At 32.4% G+C, this 12,510-nt stretch overlaps 1 protein-coding gene across 1 annotated transcript; it reads left to right on the top strand.

Annotated features, from left to right (window-relative positions):
• The first annotated feature begins 4,709 nt into the window (after positions 1–4,709).
• CPXCR1 (CPX chromosome region candidate 1) lies at positions 4,710–10,818 on the top strand. Its single transcript, XM_077144879.1, has 3 exons — positions 4,710–4,822; positions 6,881–6,986; positions 9,381–10,818. The coding sequence occupies exon 3, from the start codon at positions 9,389–9,391 to the stop codon at positions 10,337–10,339; it is 951 nt and encodes a 316-aa protein (XP_077000994.1). The 5' UTR covers positions 4,710–4,822; positions 6,881–6,986; positions 9,381–9,388; the 3' UTR covers positions 10,340–10,818.
• The last annotated feature ends 1,692 nt before the right edge of the window (positions 10,819–12,510 follow it).

Raw genomic sequence — 12,510 nt, 5'->3', positions numbered from 1 at the left:
AAATGCTTGCCTTTATTTGTGATTATCACACTATCCATATTAAAGTAATAAAGCAATATTTTGTTTTAAAGGTTGTCATAGATTTCACAAGGAGTCATATCAGATTTGTTTTGGAGAAATACCACCATAAACACACACATATAAATTACTTAATATTTCCCTTCTGCATATATTGTAGCCAATAATGGAGGTATGAAGTTATTAGCTTTATTATTACCTCATTTAAATGATAGAGAGCACATGTATTGGCATGATATCTTTTAATTCAGAGCACTGTTTTGCTTTAACTTTACTTAGTCGATAGTAACATTGAATATATTAACCCAGGCACCATTTGAATTCCCCAGTAAAAGTGCTCACTGTAATTGGATGAATCAGGAAAGTTGAAAATGTTTCCTACAGCACTAAGAAAAGGCGAGAAAACAAAGTACATAAGTGCGTGTTGTAAACAGAGAAAAAGTAGGAGGTGACATTTGAGTCAGGTTTCTTTCTTTGGGCTGTGGAAAAAGTAGAAAAGGTTGTCAATGATTTTCAAGGAGAACTCATAACTTAGGCAAGCCTCTATCTTTTCAACTTCCTCTATCCTGCAGATTTTATCAATTCATTTTAATTCTGCAATTTTGCTGCTTAGATATTAACATAATATCAAATGAAAAGAGAGATTTTATGACTCAACACCTTCCAAATCATGTACAAAATTATGCAAAAACTGCTTGGTTTTAAATGCCTTTATCCAAGTTCTTATATGTTCAACTCACCAATTACTACAGGCTCTCCTATGAATTCATTTCATATCAGCAATATTTTTACATCAATAACTGGCCATGAAGTTGGCCTCAAAATATATCATCAATTTCTTTACTTTCATTCCTTATCACTGCAGGGGTGTCAATTCCAGTTTCTTCTATCTAGGTTCAACTATTATATAAAAAATAGATACTTATTCTATGGATCACCAACTGTATTAATAGTCTTACTTACAAACACACTCATTAATTCACAGTTGATCGTTTGTCTCATTCTGTGAGATCTGATTGTGTTTACCGTGTATATAATCATTGTTTTTAATGCAATATAGTTAAAAACTAGTAAACAGGGAAAACTTCCTAAAAGGGAAGGCTGAAGCTAAATCAGCCCAAACTTAAACATGGTATTTTAAAAATGTGTCACAAACTATCAAAAGTAACAAAATGAAACACAAGCACAAAGTACCAACAGTTTGATTTTATAGTTTTCATTAGTCTACCATGACTGTATTTGACTTATTAGAGTCTATTCAAATTAAAGAGCTAGAGGTAAACCCATTTAAGTTTCATGTTCAACATATGAGCTAATGTGACCTGTATTTACATACTTTGCATCAAATACAAAGAATTTCCTATCAAGTATGTTTTATTAGTTTTCCAGGTCAATCATGTGTGCAATTCATGGAGGTCCAAGCCATCATACAAGAGGGTCTTCCACATATCTTTCCTTGATAAGCACATCTCTAGTTCCTGAATTTTTCTGATAGAGTTGATTGGCTCCATGAGCCACATATCTAATGTTTGCATTAAATAGTTATCCAGTCACACACTTGACCCTGTCTCCAGAGCACAGAATGTGGATAAGCTGAGAATTTTCCAAATTATCAAGTGCTGGTTCTTTTTTGCTTCATGATTTGTTTCTCAATTTATCTTTTCCTCTCTCTGTTTACTAAAAGTGGCAAGGGAAACCAAACTACAGCTTTCACACTTTGCATGAAAATCTCATCAACTAAATAATCAAGTTCATGGCTTACATGTTCTGCCGTTTACTCAACATAAGAACACAATTCTCCCAAGTTAATTGCAATTTATTATAAAGATCCTTTTTCCTCCCATACTCTTTGCTTATTTCTAAGCCTTCACAGAAGCCCTTTTAATGTCCATATTTCTATCAACACTCTCCTTAAGGTGAGTAGGCTGTTCCTAACAAGTGCCACAAAATCCTTCCAGTATCTACCCACTGCCCAATTCCAAAACCATTTCTACATTTTCAGATATTTGTTACAATAGCACTCCACTCTCATTATTAATAACTGTCTCAGGATGTAGGACTGTTGTAACAAAGTTTTGTTAAGCAAAGAGATTTATTGTCTCACAGTTTGAGAGGCTAGAAGTTCAAAATCAAGATATTGGAAGAGACATGCTCTCTGTGACCTAAGTGAAAAAGAATAGTCTAGCAGCCAATGTGACTCAAGCAGTAATAGTCAAATGATTTAGTATAAAAAGAATTGAGGACTTCTTAGGAATTTGTAACAATTAATTCTACTTAGAAGTTGGGGAAAAACACCCCTTCCATTCACTCCTCCTCTTCATAAATCATATACCGTGCTATCACAATTGAAATAAATTACCAAGTATATATGACAGTTTATATTCAAACAATCACCATCAAGACAGGAAAATTATTGACCCTCCCAATAGCAACTGATAGTGTACTCAGAGAATATATGTGGAACAGGTAAGATTAAAAAAGTTGTAAATGATACATTTAAATTTTAGAAACATTTAATACTTAGCAACTATATAAGTGTTTTGAAAGAAAGAAATTAGAAGCATGTGGAATTATTACAATACTTAGAAGGAAAAGAAATGGAGTTCAACAATGTAAAGAAAAGGAAATAACAGCTTTAACATTACATAAAAAATATTATACTATTAATCATTCTCCATTGTCAGAATGTCTTGTATTTATTTTTTCCCTCAACTCTCTCTTGCCTAATTCCGGAAATTCCCAGTTATTGTTTCTTTTCACCTACCAATGTGCTCTTCTTGGCTCCCAAGGGCTGGGCTTTGTTTTTATTTTTCCTGGAATTAGTTTTGTGATCCTCTAGCTTCACCAAACCATCGTGATTCTAATGTTATTGTTGTTTCACCCAAATTAATATACAGTTTGATAGTTGGGGGTTGGGGTTAGCTTCTTGTTTTTGTCTTGTGTGACTCTCACATGCTTTAAACATCTCTTTGTCTTATTAGCTGTTTAAAATGTTTTTGTCCTCTTAGACCCTATCTTTTTGGGTGTAGCCATTTTGTTATTTTAAACTATGATGTGCTGTAATATTAACCAAAGTGAAATGAATATAGTATCCATCATAAACAAAGCAAATAACCTTTTCTTTCTCATTTGTTTCTTAAATACCTAACACATGTACCTAGGCAAGGGTTAAACAAAATACAATTGAAATAGATTGATAGATGATAAGCAAATGACAGATGATTTGATAGATACATACATACTTGGAGATAGAGATATCTATTTCCTCATATATTCAAAGTTCATTGTTGAACCACTTTCTTTGTTCTAGAATTGAGTTCTATGAGTCTGTCTTTTAGATGAATGGTTTTTCATAATGCTCTGTAGTTTTTCATGAAAAATAACTTTGTGATGGACTTCCTTACCAGCTTCTGGGAATAACATGACAAATCTAAATCAGTTTAGATTATAACTCTTGCTCAGATACTTATAAAACTTACTAGAACCAAATGGCATGGCATAGTAGGAAGAAGAAAATATGGGGAAGACAAAGCAAAATAGACAAGAAATATTTTATTAAATAAAATGGTGGGTGGGTCATGGTTGCCCAACAGGCAGAGTTCTCACCTGCCTTGCTGGAGACCTGGGTTTGATTCCCGGTGCCTGCCTATGCAAAAATGAAAAAAAAAATGGTAAGGAGACAAAATGATAAAGTAGTTGGTTTAGGCCACTTCTAAAGTACTTAGTATGCTCACATAGCGCCTACCTGAAAACAAGCAGCCACTCACATGAATTTCCCCAGACATACCTTTGGTTTGCTCTACTCCTTTTTCCTCAACTAACCGGTTCATTTTTGATTCTACAATTTGCCAGTTTCTGCCTAGATTCTATATTGACCTTTTGATTTTAATAGATGTTATCATTATTCTTTAATAACCCTCCTGGATTACAATTTCTTTTTAGATGAAAGATTCTGATCTCCCATATCCACTTTCAACCCCATGGGCTTTTCATGTATTCCCCAAACAAATATGAAATGGTTCACAAAAGTGCTGTAAGGACCACGTTTGAAATAAAAGTTTATTGATGAGGGTCAAGAATTATTTTTAAAATGCAGGGAAAAAAGGTAAGGATCTGGACTGTTTAATGATTGAAAGATGAGAAACTAAAAAGAAAACAGCTATGTAGTAAAAGTGAAATATTCACCCAAGCTAACCAATAAGAGGAACAAGCAAATGATGTAAAAAACAAATTAGATGTTTGTAAATCAACTTAATAAAATGTAATGGTTAATAATTCGTATCATTTTTATTTAGGATTGCCAAAATTAGCAAATAAAAATACAAGATATCTAGCTAAATTTGAATTGTAGGTAAAGAACAATTCATTTCTTTGAATTAGCATATTCCAAAATATATTGTCTCTATATTTTGCACATACTTATGCCAGAAAATTATTTGTTATTTATCAAAAATTCAAAATTTTCTGGGTGTTCTTTTATTTTATATGGCAACCTTGTGAAGATTTTCTTATCTGAGATGAACCAAAAATTAGGAATTCATGTGTGTTCCCAGACTTTATCCTTCTCCTCACATCTAAAGAAGATTCAATTTTGCTATTTCAGTCATTTCCTCCTCTCTCTGCAGAGGTTTCTGTTTGGTTGCTAGGTTGCCAAGTTCTGTGGCCATTGTGATGCTAATACAAAAGAACTGTAGGAGAGGTATAAAAGCAGAAGTTGAGGGCAGAAGGAAAAGAGGAGAGCAGGCTGGGCCTAGTGTAGCACATCTCTTGAAGGAATTTGTAATACTGAGAATGAAGATGTTGGGTGAGTGCAAAGTAAAAGGGATCTTAAGTGATTCTTAGTCTGTGTGTCCTTTTTACAATGCTTAAGAATTATTCTGGAATTAGTTTTCATTTATTTTTTTTTATTCTTTGATAGATATACTATTGTGAGACTTGTCCCTCAGGGTCAGTACTTTAATATATTCACATATGATTTCTGTGAATGTGACTTAAAGGATTAAAAATAATTAATTTAGTCACTTACACTTTGACTAAAATCTTTAAAAGTAATAGTTGCTAAATTGTTATAGACAGGAGAGATCCAGATCCCTGAAATGAAGGATTTAGGGCATGATGAAGGGTTTTTTGACACTCTGAAATCCACGGGGCTCAGAAGGGGTATGATAATAAAAGGTCTTTCATCTAAGGTAAAGTGAAGTTTTATCATGGAGTATGTGTCAAAGGAGAAAGATAAAACATTCAAGTATAAAAGTCTTGTCTGAGCTGATAAAAGTCATTAATAACATTTGATGTACTTTTTTAATTGTAGAGGAAGGAAAAGAAATCCTCCCCAGAACATGTAGGCACTTGAGGACAAGTTTGAATAGAATATGAAAGGCCTCCACTCAATTTTTTAGCTAATCAAGGCCACTTTAATAAAGTTTGAAATAACCAAGTTAATTGCATATTCTCTCCCTCTTTCTCTCTCTACCCTCCTCACTATATAACTTCAACAATCCTTGTATGTAAAAATATGAATCAGAGAAGGTAATATTTGAAAGTATGAATTTGAGTATTTAGTCTGTGTTTTTATCATTTTTAAAAATATAAATCTTTAGGATTCAACTGAAATATTATTTCCTCAAGGACCGGCTTATCAAATCAATAGATGCTTTACTTTAAGAATTTTAAGCACTATAATTTTAAAAACTACCAGGAACATTAACATTTATACTTGAGTAGCATAGCAATTTTGATGTTTTTAATAAATAGTACAAGTGAGAAAATATATGTTTTATATGAGCACAGTAAATAAATCAAGCAAACTTTCTTTAATCATCAATTGGGCAGATCTTTTTTCCCCTTGAATGAATTTTGCTACATACTCCACCCAAAATAATATTTTAAGCTTTAATTTAAAATTTTGAAGAAAAATGTATATACAAATTTTCTTAGACAATATAAGAATTGTTTTTCATAATTATGATATAGTCACATATCAGAAAGAAAACAAATTGCTTGAGTATATTTTAGGAAAGAGTTCCAGAATTAGAAAGGGAACAAAATTGTTAATAAACCATAATATAAAATATCTTTCAAAAACTTTAAATGAAAATTATTTTAAAATTACTTCAGGTACAATCCTTATTAAAAAACAAACAAACAAACAAAAAACTCTAGACACTATAAATGAAAATGTTGGGCAAGATGGCTCAGCAGGCAAGAATGTTTGCCTGCCATGCCAGAGGACCCAGGTTCAGTTCCTGGTGCCTGCCCATGTAAAAAAAAAATGAATGAAAACATTCCATCATTTGAACTTTTCTTTAATAAAGACTGCTTTCTTAACAACCAGCAAATATAAAGAATGGGGAATAGTTGAACAGAGTATAAGACTTTTGTGTAAATAAACACACATATACACTTATCTAAAAATAATAAAGTAAGGAAAAATATATATGCCACTTGGCTATTTCAAAACATAAATCCTGGCGTTAGGATTTTAACAGAATTCCCTATAGGCTTCTTGTCCAATCATAGTAAGAGTATTTGCTGTTAATGAGAAATAATGGCTCTAAGTACATAACTTTTGGCTATGATTACTTTGAAGAGGAAAATCAGTCTTTAACTATAACACCCTCAGTTTGTTGATAGACCAATTGATAAATTCCAATAACAAAAATGTCTGTGATAGGCATGAGCATATAAAGTGTACAAGAGATATGACTTGGAAGGAAACAATGAATCTCATGGTTGTCCTGGGATGCTGCAATGGGAGACATTCTCAACAAAGAAAGCAATTTATGTGATTTATTTGGGAGAAGAGTGTGTAGGGGCTGACAAGTTTCAATTTCTTCATAAAAATTCCTTGATTTGTTTCCAGGGAGCATCTGACAAGATGTAGTTGACCATCAGAAACGGCAGTTTCCATCAAATTATTGGATTTCAGCCTTATTGAGAAGCAGCCAGTCATATTATCCTCAAACATAGTGAGTTTGATTTGGTTATTTTAGATATCATCTCAACCATAGATTCTGTTCGGTGCCTCACCTTGATTCAAACTCTGCTGGTGCTGAGATATCTTGGTAAACAGGATGACTAACAATTCTGAACAGATTAAACTCAGTTATTAAACTCAGTAAGGCCTTACAAATATACCTTTGAAGAGGTGCTATTGTAGGAAAACTCAGTAGAAGAGAGTAAAGAAAAAGTTAAACAGAGAAACAAGAAATGAATCTTAAGCAATGTCTATATTTGAATGTTAGGAATAGATTTTAATAATCAAATAAAAGATATAAATATAATAATGGTAAAAGAGGTAAAAGGATAGCAAATACAGCATGGTAACAGGAGTCAAAGAATGAAATTCTTAGAAGTAGGTGGAAATGAACAGTAAACAATTCCATGACATTAGGACAGCAGTAAGGGGAAGGTACAAGATAAAATCTTACTGTGATCACTACCCTCAGTAAAAAACTTGGTAGTCTGTTTGAGATAAATAATATACTTTAATTATGATCACATTTTGAAAAATAATTAGAGGCTAAAGTGTATGGTAAAGATGCATATTTATGAAATAACAGAAGACAAGCTATATTAAGGCAGAGTTAACATGTTGGGTAAATAGAGTTGAAGACTCAGTATGAGATAAGAACCAACATCATAATTTATCTTTAAACCCAGTTGACCTCTCCATAAATTATTCCCAGGTTACATCTTAAAATCTAGCTATGAGAAATGAAATCCATTTTAGGTATTTCTCAAGTTCTTTAACATTTGTTTTCAGCATACTTGTATTCAACTTTCTACACCATTGCTTTTAAGAGGAAATGCTCTATTCAACTTCCTGCTCCAAAGAAATCTTCTTAGATTGTCTCAAACACCCACATATGGGGGTTAGGAAATGTATAGTTCCTATGCATTAGTATTAGCATTATACTGAATTAGTATATACTGAATCTGTTTGAGCGGGTAGGTGACAGGAAGGAAGAAAATGGTAAGAGGTCAGAGGTGAGAGGAGAGTTTGGAGTCAGGGAAATCAGCTGCTATCCTGTGCAATAAAAAAAGCATGAGGTGATTATTAGCCTGACTTGTGGTGAGGCAGTGAGGATGAAAAGGAAATAATGAATTTGAAAGTTATTTTAATCAACTCAGAGTTTGGACTTCACTATTTAGCTTCATTCCCTCTTAACCACCTTCCTCTCTTAAGTAATTGACAATTATTCTTTGTTAGATATTTCTTAAAAGGAACAGACAAAAAATAAATCACAGGAAAAATTCCAGAGAAAGAATAGCTTTATTTCATACAGACTTAACCATTTCATTTTCACTTAGATCTTAAATCTTTCTGAACATACATACTCATAAAACACAGCCTTTTAATTTTGTCTCATTTTTAACCCCCAAGCCAGTAATATTGATCTATTTTATTAGTTTGCTAGCCACCAGAATGCAATATGCCATAAACAGAAAGGCTTTTATAATGGGAATTTATTAATTTGCTAGTTTATAGCTCTAAGAGTATGAAAATGTCCAAATTAAAGCAAGTTATAGAAAGGTTCAAATTAAGGCACCAACAAGAGGTTATCTTCACTCAGGAGAGGCTGATGAAGTTCAGGGTTTCTCTTTCAACTGGAAAGGCACATGGCAAACATGGTGACATCTGCTAGCTGTCTCTCCAGGCTTCTTGTTTCATAAAGCTCTCCTGGGGATTTTCCTTCTTCATTTCAAAGGTCTCTGGCTGCACAGGCTCTGCCATGGCTCTAAAAATCAACTCTCTCCAAAATGTTTCCTCTTTTAGAGGATTTCAGAAACCTAATCAAGACCCAATCTGAAATGGGTGCAGTTACATCTCCATCTAATTAAAAGTTAAAACCCACAATTGGGTATGTCACATCTCCCTGGAGATGATATAATCAAGTTTCCACATACAGTACTGAATAGGGTTTAAGAGAAATGGTTGCTCCCACAAGACTGGATCAAGATTAAAGCATGGTTTTCCTAAGGCACATAATCCTTTCAAAAAACACACCATCCAAGAGGGAATATCTGAGCTTCTTACTTAAAATTATGTGTGCTCTAGTGCATACAGTACATTCCTAAATTAGCTAGATGAATGGTAATGTTATTTCACATTCAAACAAGTTCCTGAACTAAGTAACAAGAATATCTATTTAATATGAGTCTTACATTTGCCCTCAGTTTTGCCTTTTTCTTATTTTATTTTGTGGGGCTGTGCCTGTGATAAAATATTTATATCTATGTAAAAGCAGAAAAACACATCCACATCATGATTGCTGCAACTAAAGAACTATGATTAAAACTGAGCACTAAATGGAGGATTCCTCATTTTAATAGATTTTTATTTTCTTTTTCACAAACAGAATTCAGGATGACTTCTACAAAAGAAGAAAGTGATCCTGCTGACAATGTTCTCAAAAATTCTGAAAAAGAGGCTCTAAATGACTGTAGCACAGACATGGAGCCTCCATTTACTGATCCAAATATTCTCCCTCAAGTGGAAACTGACCCAATAAACAGGGGATCTGATACACCAATGCCCCAAGAGGCAGAAAACAATAATCTTGAAGCAGAGAAGACCCAAAAAGATCCTCAAAAGGAAGATTCAGAAGAAGAGTCCCTTCTAATTAGTATCCCTATTCCTAAAAAATTGTTATTTCTTATGCCAGGGTTAGGGAGAATTACCTATATGAATATTCCAGTAGGAGAAAACTATGGTAACAGTAGCTTAATTGATAGATTAAGATTCTATTTAGGAAAAATGGAGATTAAAACAAGTGATTTTGATCATACCACCATAAATCAAAAATTTTCTCTTCAAGTATCAGTTTCATGGAGGATTCCATTCATTAACAGTCATGACATGCAAAGGATGATTCTCCATCTGCTGTGTGGGAGACATTTCTCTCAGGCTGTAGGTCATCAAAATACCAAGTGGAGGAAACAACAATATGTAGCAATTCTTCCTCACCCAAATGTCCTGACCTATGGTGAGGGAGCCATAGTATTTGGAAGGCCTTTGAGAGTGTACTATTACCGTCCCCTCATTGAGAGAATGACATCAGGAAAATTTTACAAATCCATTGATACTAAACAGAAGGAAGAATTCTACGTTTTTGTGAGGCCAGTGTTCTATATCCCACCAGTCCAATTTCAAAATTCATGTAGTACAAAAGCTTTTGAGAATCATTTCAGATCTCACCATAACGTTGGAGTTGTGATGATAAACACTAAAAACGGTTGGAAATATCTATGTCCTATCTGTGGGAATAGTTTCAACACTTTGTTGGAATTTAGACAGCATTACTGCAGCTTTCGTTAAGAATTAAGTTAAATTAGACAAAAATCCATCTTAAACTTTAATTTCTAGTAATTCATGGATTAATATGACTAATACAATTCAGGCAAATTGCATGAACATAAATTTTTGTAGTGTTAGATGGAATTGCAGAAAGGGAAACAAACTAATGAACATATCAGTAAGAAATACCTTTGGGAAAAGAAGATAAACTTGAAAATATATCTGTTTATTCTATGTTATTACAGTTATATCATTGAAAGATCAGGCCCTTGATCTGAATTAGATCAGCAATGAACCAAGCAAATGTTTGCACTTTTTTTAACATGGAAATCTTCAGTTAGGTATATTTTTAACAATAGATTCCTAATATAAAGAATCCTGACGAAGATAGCCAACATGCATTGAAGGGTCGAAAACAGTCTTGCCAAGTGTTTCCAGAGATTCTGCTAAATTTAATACTGAAATGTTCTTCAAATTCAATAAAAATCATTTTAAAAACATTGAAAGATGGATTCTTACAGCAATGTAAAAAGGCCTAGGTATAGAAAAATTAGATTTAATGTAATATAAATTATTGTGTCATAGAGTTTAGATAATTTTGATGATACAAAATAAAAACAAAGAATACATGTGGAAAGGGAATAGGTTGATCAAAGTTAAATAGTTTGAAATAGAAGTGAACAGATGTTAAACTGGTAACATACAACTGTAATTTTTTTATGTAGCCACTTCATTATTACCCACCATCACCACACAAATTTTACTTTAACTTCATATACATGTGCATAAATGCCCACACATATTTAAGGTGTTCCTTATCTTGTTACTTGCAATGCATAACATCTGAGCCTCTTCTTTCCTTTGATATACTTACTTATAATGATTAAAGGTAAACTTTAAGACTATACTTCTAAAGACCACTTCATATTTATTCATAGCCATTTTGTAAGTAGCAATATGCCAGGAACATTGCACATATTATTTAATCTTCACGAAAATGTAGGTATTTTGGTAATATTAAGTTCATAGGAATAGTATCTAGGAAGTTGAATGACTTGAAAAAGTCACACAGTAAATTCATGATTTGGTCATCATATAATAATGCAGTATAGCTGGAATTTATGAGTATTTTTGAATATTATACCTTAGCTAATAAATATTTACAGATATATGAACTAGATTATATATAATTTAATCTGTGACTATGCCATATTAAAAGATACTTAAACTCAAAAAGCACCTAGGGAACATCTAAGGTCAGATTTGTTCATCTGGAGGATAAATTTGGTACTTCCAAATATTATTATCAAGTGTGAACAATGAATTATATTGAACAAACTGATTAAGCCATTCAGGCACATAAATTGTTTCACTATTTTTAAAAACATATGCTCTTTTTATTTTTATGTCATTTGACTTTGAAAATGAGATGTAGTTTTGCAAAAAATAATCCATCATGTAAATAGAAAAAAAATGCTTTATTCCTTATTTTTCCTAGTTAGGATAAAGTAAAAAATAGTGGTCAGATTATAAAGCACTGTGTTTTCTATAACTTACATATTAAGATGCATTAAATCCATATTTTAGGTCACAAATTTCAATTAAATTGAAAATATGATTTGAAGGAAGAACTGTGGCTACTTACATGGTCACATTTTTTCCTAACTGCAAGGACAGTTATTAAATTACAATTTTACAAATGACAAACAAGAATCAGAATTAAGGCACATTAGCAAAGTCAGAAGACTCAAAAATAAAGAATCCTAGAAACATCCTTCTCTGGAAGCTGAACTGAATAATATAATTCACAACTTCATTCAAGGAAGGGGATAAAGTTTCAATTGCAAACAGGTGGATGAGTAATGCTGTTCAATGTTTAAAAAGATTAAGCATCCTATTTTATAAAAGAATAAACTAAACCAACACATCACAGGCATACTTTCTGTATCTCAAGAATGTAGGAATACATCTGCATTTTATTCTTTTATGATTCTATTAATAATTTTAAGAAATCCTTTACAGAACTTTCTTTTTTAGTATAGGTGCAGGATAATGTCTTTATTTCATATGCATACATCAACAAGCATAGAAATTAATAGGTTGCCTTAAAAATGACCAAGAACTGGCTATTATACTACTTAGTATGGAATAAAATATATTCAGAGAAATTATAAGGCATAAAGAACTAAGCT

Source organism: Tamandua tetradactyla, chromosome X, assembly GCF_023851605.1.
Source record: "Tamandua tetradactyla isolate mTamTet1 chromosome X, mTamTet1.pri, whole genome shotgun sequence".
In the NCBI taxonomy this organism is placed as follows: Eukaryota; Metazoa; Chordata; class Mammalia; order Pilosa; family Myrmecophagidae; genus Tamandua; species Tamandua tetradactyla.
The sequence above is the reverse complement of the archived record's forward strand: the minus strand, read 5'-3'. Positions and strand labels throughout refer to the sequence as shown.